Genomic DNA, 13,148 nt, shown 5'->3' with positions numbered 1-13,148 from the left:
AGGGCAGTGGAGACTCCAGGTTTCTCACCACTGACAAGGCAAATCTATGAGAAATCTGACAAACGGCAACATCCCATTTCTACTCGTGGTCAGATCAACTTCCCATTCCCAGCACAATCTTACTCGTGCACGGTTCAAGCCACAGGGATCCTCCAGGGCCGGGTCGCAGCTTTTCAGATCTGCACCCACATAGGCAATGAAAGCAGGGACATCTGACAGCACTCTGAAGGGAGGGGGGAAGAGAAGTTGTATCATGACTTTAAGTAATGGCAGTTTCTTCTGTAAGAACTAACAGGCCCATGATTTGGTCCAAAAGGGCAGGTTTATAAAAGTGGGAGGAGTTTAATTATATCACTCATAAGCTTTCATTGGAAGGCTTGAACTTCCCTTCCCACTCCGTTTCCTTAGCAACACTTCACTTTCTCTACTCATGGGTAGAGGCGTGCCTGTGTGGCTCCTACTTTGGTCCTCACTGGCTGTTCTCCATTTCTCCAGAGGTGCTGATCACTGCAGACCCCACAGCAGCCTTGCTCTGTGCCCTCATGACCATGCTAACCAGCTTCAATCCCCTCCCTCCTGCTATGCCTCCGTACGGCAAGGTGGTACTTTCAAATTACAAAGGGCCACTCTGAGAACTTCAGGTATCACTGATAGTGCCACCACACCTAGTATCCCCACAGCTCTTGAAACAGAATGGGAACTTGACTGCAGTGAGAGTCGGGGGTCTCCAAGGATGTCTACCTGCGCATCTCTTCAGAAAGCCAGATACTGGCCACTGGTGCCATCAGCTCCTCTAGGAACAACTTCTGCCGCTCGTAGTTCTTGAATTGGTTGCTGATGAGAACCAGGGCTTCCAGGAGGGCACATTTCTCCATTTGGGTCAGGAGTACCTCATTGGAGAGGAGTTGTTTCACATGGGTATAGAGCATGTCAAAATTAGGCTGCAGATCACAAAGAAAAAGGCCTGATTTTCCTGGGAGAGGTAAGTCACCCAAGGAAAAAACAAAACCAAGACAGTCAGGCCTATAAAACTATCATTTAGCAATTTTGTTATGTATTCCTTTTGCCTGAACAGCAAGGCCATTAGGCAGAAGATAGTTTTTGAGTATTTGGATAACTGTACTTTCCCATATCACAACTATGGAAACGTCTTTTTTTCTACATAAGTTAACAGCTTTATAAAGATAAGTTTAGTATCTAAATAGAGAGAAAACTGTTATATATCCAGAGAAGAAATTTTGCTTACTTTGTTCTCTATAGTGCTGCTAAATTTTTAAAAGAAACCTCCCAAGAAGGGTTAGGATTACACCTGGCTTCTCTCAAAATTAGGCATATCAAGGCTAGAGGAGTGACTCAACTGGTAGAGTGCCTGCCTAGCAAGCATGAAGCCCTGATTTCAAACCTCAGTGCTGTCCCCCTTCCCCCAAAACGGGCACATCACATGGCAGTAGTAATTTAGAACATCATATAGTAAAGACTTGGGCATTTATAGGAGTAAAACTTAGTTGCCCACATAGAAGAGAACCATTTTTCTTTTCCTGCGGTGCTAGAAATGGAACCCACAGCCTTGCACATGCTAAGGAAATGCTCTCCCCACTGAATGGCATCTCCAGCCAGACCATTCATTTTGAGAAAAGATTATTTGCATTTTTTTTACTACTAGACAGAGGAAGAACACACTAACTCAAGAAGGCTTATTCTATGCAAAGCTATGTTCTAGTTTTTCCTCTTATGTGAGGTCTAATGAAGGCTGGATTGACAGAGAACTTGTCAGGTCTCAATGGCAACTCAGCTGGGATCCAGCAGCTTACCAGTACAAGGTCTGGGTAGTCACGACACATCTTAATGATGGAGGAACATGCATGTCTCCTCACATTCCTCACTGCCCGGGTTCTGGGTGCCTGGAAAGAGATACTCAAACTCAGCCACTTTTAATATGATTCACTGATACTGTGTTAAATCATGTGAGTCTATCAGCCAGAGACAAATTCACAATGAATTCTTATCATTGCTAAGTGTAAGTTACATTTATAGTGTTCATATTTGCCCTACAATATACCCATATGGTATTTTCCTGTCTACAGCAAAATACCATATGACAATAAGGGGTTACTAACTCAGGGTCCCCTTATACAAAAATCAAGACTAAGCACTAGATATTCATATTTCTGCTTCTCAGAACTAGAATCTGTTGTTTTAATTAATAGTGTTAGCCAGCCATGGAAGTATACAACTGTAATCCCAGCACTCGGGAGGCTGAGGCAAGAGAATCATGAGTTCCAGACCATTCTGGAATATATAGTGAGACCCTACCTCAAAACAAAACAATCAATGGACTTACCTTGCTTTCTTCAATAGTTTCAAAAGTGACAGATGAAAATAGCTAAGAGGAAAAGGGAAAAAAAAGTCATTTCAAGTGGTTTTAAACAGTAGTTACTACAAACAAAATCCAGTAAGTGTATTAGCAGCTACAATCCCTGTTGTAAAAAAGCTTTCCAGTGGTGCTAAAAAACTCCAGAAGTCAATCTTCTCAGTTATTTCTGTAAGAGGCCTGACATTCACAATTTTACCATTGAACATTTTACAAAGTCAAAGGTCATGGAGTCAAAGAACAATTTATGCCATCACCCAAACAACTCAGCTATGGTGATCTTTTCTTCTCTACTTTTTATTGAAAGTTGAGTAATCTACTCTTCCTGAGTCCATATTATAACTCCAATTTATTCCAGGACCCCAGGCAATATGGCTGTTTCCTTAGTCTCTATGATGGAATTACACTGGGATGAACAAACTTCTAATCAAGAAACCCACCGGACATTCTCCAATAATTATGAGAATTTCTGTTGCAATAAATAAGTCTACTTTTTTGAAGTTCCATGGTTATCTTTTTTTATTTCTTCTTTGAGGCTTCTCATCCTTTGTGCTCCTCCAATGATGGCAAACCAACCTCTAGGGTTCCCTATCTGACCCACATGTCAAATTCTAACTCTATATACATTCTATTCACTTCTAGTCTTAGGACTTCTATGATGATGATGCCTTAATTTTAGCTCATCACTTTCCAGAGTCTAGACTTTCAAACTCAAGTAGAAAGTTCAATGAGACATGTCTCCACTTAGATGCTCTATGTTTTCTTCAAAGTATTCCAAAATAGCTTTTTCTTCCTTACTTTGCTATCCCTTCCTGATCTAACAGGATACTCTGATTCCCTCCCTTAAGCTTCTTTTGTTTCCTAATTTTTTAAAATGTTGTGCTACGTTTGAGTACATTGTAGCATTTATAACAGTTCTTACAATGTATCAAATACATTATAATTGAATTCCCCCCCTCCACTTGTCTCCCTTCCTCTCCTCCCCTCAATTCCTAAAACCGTTTCAACAGGTATCATGTTTGCACTTATGTATGTGTATACATTGTTTTTACCATATTCATCCTCCTACCCCTTTAACCACCACCTCCTCCCTCCCACCGGTGCCAGTTATCCTCCTCCCCCAATTTCCTAATATTTAAATCTACTGATTGCAATGTCACACAGGTCTAATATCTGTTCATGTACCTTTCTTCCCACAGTGCCCCTCAAGGGCACAGGGCCCAATCTGCAGCAACTATTGGGTAAACAATGACTGGCTTTTTATTAGTTTGCCTCACATACTTTAAAAAGTTTAAAAAGTTATTAAAAACTAGAGCTAGCTGTGGTGGCATATGCCTCTGTCATTTGGTAGACTAAGACAGAATGATCTCAAGTTTGAGACCAGACTGGGCTATACAGTGAGACTGTTTCAAAAAAAAAAAAAAAAAATACAAAAACATAATGAGCATAGAATGTTGAAATACAGTTTAAAAAGGAGATGGACTTTACCTTAGAGAAGACTCGGGGTAGGAACTCTGGCTTGTAGGTTACAAATGGAAAGAGTGCGGAGACATTAGTGAGGACGCAAGACAAGATGAGCGGATCCTTCACGTCAAAGTCCAGGACCATGTGCAACAGCTCGATCCCATCACTCACCGGGATTCCCTAGAGCGCAGGATGCAGAGACATGGCTAACATGGCTACTCCACTCATGGATAACCATTTTGCTAAATTCCCCTTGCCCTCTAGTTTACTGGTGCTTATTATGCTTACTACTGGTCGGTCAACTCTTATTTAAAGTTCTAAGCATCACCCAAAGATACTAAAATTTTTCATAAATGGCACTACCATATGCCATATCAGGGATGTAGCATTTTCCTACAACTAGAAGTTGAGACTGTTTCCAGTCTTCACTACTGCAAGGAACGCTAGTGCATAGCTTTACAAAAAACTTTTGTTTTCATTTTCAATTATTTAATTTTGGGGTGGCTGGAATAATTGGGTCAAAGGTTATGAATATTTCAAAGTTGAATTGCTTTTCTTTATAAGCTTTATCAAATGAGTCTTTATTCAATGTGCCCTTCTACTATTTCCTAAGTATTTCTTAAAACCTTTACTTATTAATCAAAGTTCAAAGTTGTTTTTGGCTTTAGTAGGGGTCAAACTCCAGGCCTTGCACATGCTAGCTACATTTCCAGTTCTGAATTCTTTTTTTCTGTATGAGCTACCTTGGTTTCTCCTCTAAACATTATTATCATTTTGGTGGAACTGTGGCTTGAACTCAGGATCTCGTGCTTGCTAGGCAGGTGCTCTATCATTTGATGCACGTCCCCAGCCCTTTTGTCTATTTCTTCATTGGGTTCTAGTGTTTTTTTTCTTATCAATGAATAGAAAAGTTTTATTGTAAAAATTCCAGATACACAAAGAAGTAAAAATAGTAATTTAGTTAACTCCCACATGTTCACTTTAAGAACAATGTTACTGATGGAGTAACAACTACAGTGTATATTGTGTATAGTAATGATACAAGTTGCAAGACATTACAAGTAATGAGATACACACAAGGACACAGTACTGATACAAATCTTAAGAGATGGAGAACTGATGCTCTCATGTCCTTTTCAGCCCTACAGGTGGCCACAATTATGGTGAATAGTGTTCATGATTTCATGGAGCTTTGATTTTCCTTATACTTTTGCCATAAATGTACATATTCCTAATTACATGGTATCATATATTCAATTTTTTAACTTGCTGTTTTGCATCAATATTATGTTTACGAGATGCAGCCCTATTTATTTTATAGCTTATTTTATTTTTCACTGCTCTATAAATACATCACCATCTATTAACCTGTATTTTTGCTAGTTGTTACTGTTTCTTATTCTTGGCTTAACCAAAAGGCTTATATGAATACTGGTGTCTCTATACACATGCAAGTTTTCTGGAAGTATAGACCTAGGAATGAAATTGCTGGACTGTAAGGATGTCTTCAATTAGGTATCATCATTCTTTGAAGCTGTGATGTCAACTGTACTTTGCAAGCAATGTTTAATAGATACATGCTTAATATTTAGGATATGGATCCCATCCACATTTTTTACAAATATTGCTCTGAGCTTGCCTTTTAAATTTTGTTTTATAAATTTAAAAATAAATATATTTAAAGCAATTACTTTTCTTTTTTCCCCTGAACAGGTATTTATTAAATAATCCAATACTTCTTTAGGCTTTTTTCTTGGTACTGGGGATTGAAGCCAGGGTCTCACACATGCCTGGCTAAGTCTACCACTTGAGCTACATCCCCAGCCCTAAATAATGCAGTATTTCTTAATTCCTTGGGATGTTTATACAGGTTCCAGGTTGCTCCTGGCTTATTTTGTCTCAATAAGCTGTATCTAATGCCAGTACTACACTGTTTTAAAATATAGTAGGCTTTATATTTTATTATCTGGGGAGGCAAATCAATCCTCATCTTCAAACTCTAACTTCTTCTTGACACTGATTCATTGCTTAAGTGAGGTTCTACTCAGAGTTCTCTGATATTACTAGAAATACAAGCCCAGAAAATGTCACTATGGATTAGTGAGCAGCTTTTCAACCCCTTTGGCCAAGAGAATCTCTTGGTCCAACTCTTCTATTGAAGGATAAATAAACAAAATAAAAGATGACCTGCTGTACTTTATGATGGGGTAGGGGTTGAAGACAAAAAAAAAGAATATTCTACAAACCACTGAATAAGGCAAAAAATACTCTACACAGGCAGGAGTGATAGCTCCAAGTGGAAAGGGAAGAGGCTGAGATCTGTCATTTGCATGCTACCGGGAACATATAACATTAACAAGTAAGTGAATAACAATTTCATTATATAAATATTTACCAAATACTCATGTCTCTTGATTTGAAATACTTCAATCTGACTCATTCATTTTGATGAAGGAAAAAAGAAGGGGCTTCAGAGTCAAGAAATTTACTTTAGGGCTGGGGATATAGCTTAGTGATAAAGCACTTGCCTAGCATGCCTGAGAACCTGAGTTTGATTTCCAGCACTGCAAAACAAAATAAAACAAGCAAAAAGATTTACTTTAAGTTGCTGATAAGGCCAAACACTATCACCCAGAATTCTCCTGAGGAAAAAAAATTGAGTTCTGGGCTGATAGAGTGGCTCAAGCAGTAAAAGTGCCTGCCTAGCAATCATGAAGCCCTGAGTACAAACCCCAGTGCCGAATAAATAAATTTTAAAAAACCTGAGTTATATTTGTCTTTCTACCACTCGTCTTGCCTCCTACCAAATTTCTAAAATAATTTGTTACCTTGTACTTTCCCCCGGTCCACATCTTTCTCTTCTATATTCCAAACTTTTCACAGTACTTTTTGAACCAAGTAGGTTTATTGTGGGATATGGGCATAGCTAAGTAGTATAGCACTTGCCTAACATGTGAAAGGCCCTGGGCTCAACTGCCAGCAACTCAGAGGGTTATTGTAAAATCTACCCTATAGCAGCTAGGCATGTTCCTTCTCCAAATACTGACAGTATGCTTTCTTTTACTGTTTTTTTTTTTTTTGGTACTGGGGATTTGAACTCAAGGCCTTGAGCTTGCTAGGAAAGTGCTCCTACCACATGACCCTCACACCAAGCCCCCTTTTGTATACTTAAAGACAAATATTTGACAAACCCTGACTATTCCACTGCCTTTCGTTCAAGCAAGATTATATCCTCGTATTTATAGGCACTGAATGTGTCTAACTTAAATACCAGAAAACAGAAGGACCATTTCTCTTGATATTCCCCTCTACTAGGTAACTGCAATCAAACCTGTAAAAGGCCCAACTTAGAAAAAAAAGGAGGAATCCAAGTAGGGTTTCTCACCTTCATCTCCAGTTGAAGTGAATTAATATAAAAGGAGATGAAGTTAATCACCCTGAGATCTAATTTATTAGCATGCCTCTTATGAGGGATCATCTTCAAGGGACTTACAGATCTTCTTCCACAAGTAACAATTACCCCATGGTAATATACAGTGCTCTGTCATCCAATTAATTATAGCTACAGCTAAGATAATGTTCTAAGAGAAAGGTAACAGGTGATATGAATTACAGAAAAACAAGTGTATTGTTCATCATTATTCAGGGGAGAAGGACACTGATCAACCAGCAGGAATTTCTGGGTCACCTGCCATAAGCTGAAAAAAATGCTTTATGGTTAATCTCTCTTAAGACTGTCCAATCAAAATTTCCTTCACTGCTTTCCCTGCAATAGTTATCCTGTGGGTGATTCCTTTGTATTATCAAGTTAAACTTATCTCTTTACAATGGACACTAAATGTTGTAGGACTCAGAGTTAGAGATGTGAGTTTTGGTCTCAGCTCTGCCATTAACTAACTGTTTGAACTTATGTATGTTATCTGACCTCCGAAATCTCAGTTTCCTCTTCTGTAAAATGGACAGCCAAAGATTTTCCTATTCTCCTACCAGTTTACAAAATCAAAATTTTACAGTCAGCACGGGAAATGGTTACTTACTTCTTTCTCTAGTGTTCGAAACATCTGGTTGATCACACTCTCCAAAAAAAAAGTCATGGCTTCCCACTGCACAAATGAAGGTGAAAAGATGGAGCAGAGGCCTCCCTCTCCACTTCCAGCTGTAGAACAGGCTTTTGAAAAACACGAGTACTTGTAAGCATGGCAGGATCACAGAAGACACAGAGACCGTGGGGTCTTAGAGATCACTTGGTAGAGTTGATATAACCCCTCTAAACTTGGGCAAAGAAAAATCACATGTGTTGAAGGGAGAGAAGGATTCTAAACTGCTTCCACCTCTACCAATGAGCTTCCACCTCTACCAATTCACTCTATCAGCCTTATCTTTTGAGAATATGCATGCAAGTATCAACAATAGTGCCTGGCCAATTACTGGCACTTAAAATAATGAACTAATTTCTTCCCCCCTCCTATTTACCATCTGTTCATGAGACTCCAAACGATTAAGTTATTTGAGATCATAAAAGAATTCTTTAAACAAGGAAATGGATGTAAAATACAAAATGCTGCTGCACATTCAATAGCCTCATGACAACTGTAAGGATACGTCTAGAGAACTGTGCCATCTTCCAAGTTCACAGATGTCACCAAAGCACATCACTCACAACAGGAAGATATAGGCAGAGAGATTTATGAATGGATTTTCTTGTTTCCACATAGTGCTATCATTTACCGGATATACCAGATCTTGGTGCAAATATTTGAGTCTCCTAAAACTTTTAAGCTACCAGATGTAACAGGCCTTCAAAAGCTGATTGTAAATATAAGTGCTGACAGATGCTGCCAGCTGGACATAATTTTATGCCAATGTAAAAACATTTAAAATGCAGTGTTATCTGTTTCTCTGTGTAACCAGAAGAAAATGTTCACTTCCTAGGAAGAAGGTGGAAGGAGTTAGTGAGCAAAGCTACATTCTAACATATTTTGACATGTGACTCAGGTTTATTTCCTATGTAGTTTTGATACACTAATGTTGAGCAGTGAAAAAAACTCACAATTCATAGATCCAGCATCAACAGATGCTGACAGCTGGTACTTTAGCCACTCCCCAGCCATCTGGAAGCTAGTCTTGGGATCCAAACGACAGGCCAACCTCATCACCTCTCCTTGCTGGGCTCGGGAGGCTGCCAAGGGCAGGACATGAATCAATAACTGGCATGTAATAGATACTTAATGTTGATTTACTTATCCATCCCAGGGGAGAAGTGTTCAAAGAACCTATTTTGCAGACTTGGGTTTTGAATCTAACAATTGCTCAATTCAGCCCCAGTCCTCAACATAGCTTTTTAAGTTAATAAATCCGGAAAATTTCACCTAACTTCTCCCCCCATCCCACTTTCCCAAGGCTGGAGATCAGATCCACAGCCTTGCTTATGCTAGGCAAGCTCTCTACCAGTGAGCTACAAATCCAGGCCTAGAAAATTTCAAAAATAATTATCTCTAGAAGCTATTTTACCAGCTAGATCCTTTATCTAGCAAACTGAAATTAGTCTTCCATTTCTGTCAGAATTAAAAGGAAATCAGGTTGGTAAAACATAGATGGTACAGGTGCTGTGGAAAAATCTGGCAAATATTTCCCCAAAATATTAAACATGTAATTGCCATATTATCTGTCTATTTCAGTAGTAGTTATATATCTGAGAGAAACAAAAAGATACGTCCTTACAAAAATGTACACAATGGTCACAGTGGCATTATTCATAATAGTCAAAAAGAAATAACTCAAAAAAAATGTCCATCAACTGATGAACAGATGAATAAAATGTGGTCTCTTTGTATAATGAAATATTACTAACATTAAAAGAAACAAAATATTTACACATGCTATAACATGGATAAATTTTTAAAAACATCATGCTAAGTGAAAGAAGGCAGGCATAAGGCCACATATGATTCCATTTATATGAAATATTCAGAATAGGCAAAACACAGAGACAGAAAAGAGATTACTTGGGCTTGGGAACATAGCTCAAGTGGCAGAACACTTGCACTTGCCTTAGCAAGCATGAAGCCCTGAGTTCAAACCCCAGCACCCCACTGCAAAAAAGATTACTGGTTACCGGAGGAATGAAGGGTTTTGGGGGGGTGAGGGGGAGAGGCAATGACTTTTGATACAGGATTTTTTGGGGGGTGATGAATATGCTCTAAAATTAATTGTGATAGTGGCCATACAATTGTGAAAATACAAAAAGCAATGAATTATACTATAAATGTATGCGTTATATGGTAAATTAATTTCACAGCAATAAGTTATTTTAAAAAGAAAGGAGAGGCAGGTATTGTGGCTCATGCTGTAATCCCAGCACTTGAGAGGCAGAGGCAGGAGGATTGTGAATTTGAGGCCAGTCTGGGTTACACAGTGAGTTGGATGCCAGCCAGGGAAACATAGGAGTTCTTGTCTCAAAAAAACAAAAAACACTAGCTGGTGGAGTAGCCCAAGTGGTAAATCACTTGCCTTGCAAGTGTAAAGCCCTGAGTGTATGACCAAAGCAAACGAAATAAATCAGACTACAGAAAACCCAGAATGGAATTAGGATATAATGGGTTTTCCCACTTTCTTCTGGGAAGAAAGAACCACATGGTAAGAGGTAACTAAACCAAGAGTGTTCTGAGCATGACTTACTATCCCTAAACAACAATGTTCAGAGATTGTGCACCTGTGTAGGGCGAGGAGAAGGTGGAACAGGGAATGTACAATGCTTGAATGTGGTCCCAGCACCCTTCTTAATGGGAAATTAAGATCATGAAAAGGCTGCTGTCCGGATTTGGGGATCTTTAATAAGAACCCCAAGCATCATGCACCATGATTCATAACACTAGATGCCTTTCTAAGACTATTAGGAGGAAATGCCAGCCCACATCACTTACAGTTGAAGAAAGCATTGAAGTCCTCGTCACTATCAAAATCAAATCGAGAATATTCACAGCTGGGACTGTCTGTCTTAGAAGGAAAGCCCATCTGGAAAGAGAAAGGGGTAGGAAATGAAAATGGACCTATTGAAGAGTGCATAAGCTTCAGAGCTCAAGCACTTTGTGATTTATCTTAAAAAAAAAAAAAAAAGTTTAAGGTTTATATGAAATGCTGCTCTCTTCTACCCCAAATCCAGTTTGCTCCCCCATGTTCAGTATGCCTGAGATAGTAGAACAGCAGACAAGAGAACACTTCAGTTGATATCCTCTTTTAGGATCCTCAGGAAGAATTCAGTTCTGGACTTTAGGGCCTATGAGTATGAAGATGTTCCAAGACAAAGCAGTAATTCAATATGCAGTAAGGAGGAAAGAACTAAGAACTATTACTCATTACATGCTGAACACTAGAAAGAAATGTGTGAAACTATGAATGTTTCATTTAAAAAAGTACTAAAGACCATGACAGAGAACTGGAACATGTTATGTGCTGGGTAAATTCCTTGAGCAAATAAGGTGACCTTTGAATGAGTCCCATTCTGTGACTTTACAAATCAAAATGAATCTGTCAAGTACAAGAGCTCTTAGCACATTGCAGAGAACTCATGAACAACTCTTAACTACCAAGAAAGTGAGCAATCTTTGCTTCCATGCTCTCTCCCTTTCCGATCGTACTTCACCTTTAGAAACAATTCTTAGATATTACCACCTCTTAGAATCTTCCTGACTCCATCCTCCTATGTACTTCCAAACTGAATACTCTGATAATTCTGCTTTTAACTCCTGAATAGTGATTATTACATTGTATAGTCACTGCTCCTGTCCTAGCACCTCATCCAACACTCAATATTTAAATTCTCCAAAATATAGAAGAATAGTTATAGTTAAGAAATACGGACTGCTTTTTTCCTGAAGAATAAGAGCATATGCCCAGGGGATCTTAGTGACTGAAAAAGAGCTGTCAATGATGCCAATCATGGGGGTGGAGGGGTAAGGAAGAGTGGTGGCAGGGGATGAATTCAAGTTTGATACATTGTAAGAACTTTTTTGTAACTGCCACAATGTACCCCACCCAACCTATGCGCGGACACACACACACACAAAAGATGCCAAAGCCTTATTATGTGTGTTCACCTACAATCCACACACTTAAATTCCCATTACATACCTTGACCAAGTTAGTCATAGATGCACGAAGATATTTTGGTATTATTGCTAACAGCAAAGGATCACGAGATAGGATCTCATGCCTGAAGAGGGCTCCCCAGGTCATTTGAGTTGAAGAGCGTAGAAACTAAAGCAAAGCAAAACAAAACAAAACAAATAAAAGACTCAAGTTTAAGGATTTAGATCTATTTAGCCAAGAGTACTACTTAGCCTAGAGGTCTTCAGCTACATTTTTCCACAGAAATAAATCTCTTTTGAAATTGACTTTACTGACATTTATCAGTCCTACGGAACACGTGTTAACGGGACAGGCTGTGGGGCAGGTGTAAGTCCTGGACTATGGACTGAACTCTACTGCTTTCTCTTCTATTCAGGAAAGGATACTGGCTTCTCAGAGTATAGAAGAGAACTCTTGAATTAGGTGATATTAGTTTTACACTACCACAAGTTATCAAACTTGTATGTTTAAAATCTCTTTAGTTCCAAATCACCCAGGGTATACCTCACATTTCACTGAGCAGTAGTGGATATTACCTAAAGAGAAAAGCTGCTGACTCAGATACTGCAGTGAGAAGCTCAGGAAGAAGACCCAATAGTTCTTTTAATGAAATGATACCTAGAGCTGTTCTCTAGGGCCTGAACACTCACACCTCACATAGGAGCTGCAAATATTACAGGCCAGATTACCTAACTAAAAATTAAGAAGTAATCTATATAAGTTTACCTGACTTGGGTGGGTTGTGAAAGCAAGAAAAGATTCCAGATATTTTCCAAAGTTCACTGGTGTTTCTGCATCAGAATCTACACCCTGTAAGAGAAAAAGTACACTACATTAATCATGTTGACTAGGTAGGGATTGAGGGGAAAGAGGAAGGAGGAGTAATAAATGCCAGTGCAGGGTGTAGTGACTCATGCCTGAGGTCCTAGCTACTTAGGAGGGAGACCCTGGTTCCAGGCCAGCACAGGCACAAAGTTCACAAGACCCCTATCTCAATCAGCTTTCTATTGAAAGCTGGGTGTGGTAGCACACGTCTGTCATCCCAGATCTGTGGGAAGGGGAATTGTGGTCCAGGCCAACCAGGACATAAACTTAAGAACCTACCTGAAAACTAACTAAAGCAAAAAGGCTGTGGTGTGCACAAGTAGTAGAGTGCCTGCCTAGTAAGTACAGGCCCTGAATTCAA

General features: G+C 39.1%; 1 protein-coding gene across 1 annotated transcript in view; it reads right to left on the bottom strand.

Moving 5' to 3' along the window:
• Positions 1 to 13,148, bottom strand: part of Xpo5 (exportin 5) — a 43,316-nt gene that overhangs the window by 16,681 nt on the left and 13,487 nt on the right. The window contains exons 10-19 of the mRNA XM_074082095.1: positions 12,689 to 12,772; positions 11,966 to 12,091; positions 10,759 to 10,849; positions 8,886 to 9,014; positions 7,873 to 8,003; positions 3,860 to 4,015; positions 2,342 to 2,383; positions 1,812 to 1,901; positions 742 to 941; positions 124 to 223 (exon numbers count right to left, since the gene is read on the bottom strand). Of these exons, the coding sequence (XP_073938196.1) occupies positions 124 to 223; positions 742 to 941; positions 1,812 to 1,901; positions 2,342 to 2,383; positions 3,860 to 4,015; positions 7,873 to 8,003; positions 8,886 to 9,014; positions 10,759 to 10,849; positions 11,966 to 12,091; positions 12,689 to 12,772 (1,149 nt within the window). The remainder of the gene's footprint in view (positions 1 to 123; positions 224 to 741; positions 942 to 1,811; positions 1,902 to 2,341; positions 2,384 to 3,859; positions 4,016 to 7,872; positions 8,004 to 8,885; positions 9,015 to 10,758; positions 10,850 to 11,965; positions 12,092 to 12,688; positions 12,773 to 13,148) is intronic.

Source organism: Castor canadensis, chromosome 8 (genome assembly GCF_047511655.1).
Source record: "Castor canadensis chromosome 8, mCasCan1.hap1v2, whole genome shotgun sequence".
Classification (NCBI taxonomy): domain Eukaryota; kingdom Metazoa; phylum Chordata; class Mammalia; order Rodentia; family Castoridae; genus Castor; species Castor canadensis.
Note: the sequence above shows the minus strand (reverse complement) of the source record. Positions and strands in the feature narration are given on the sequence as shown.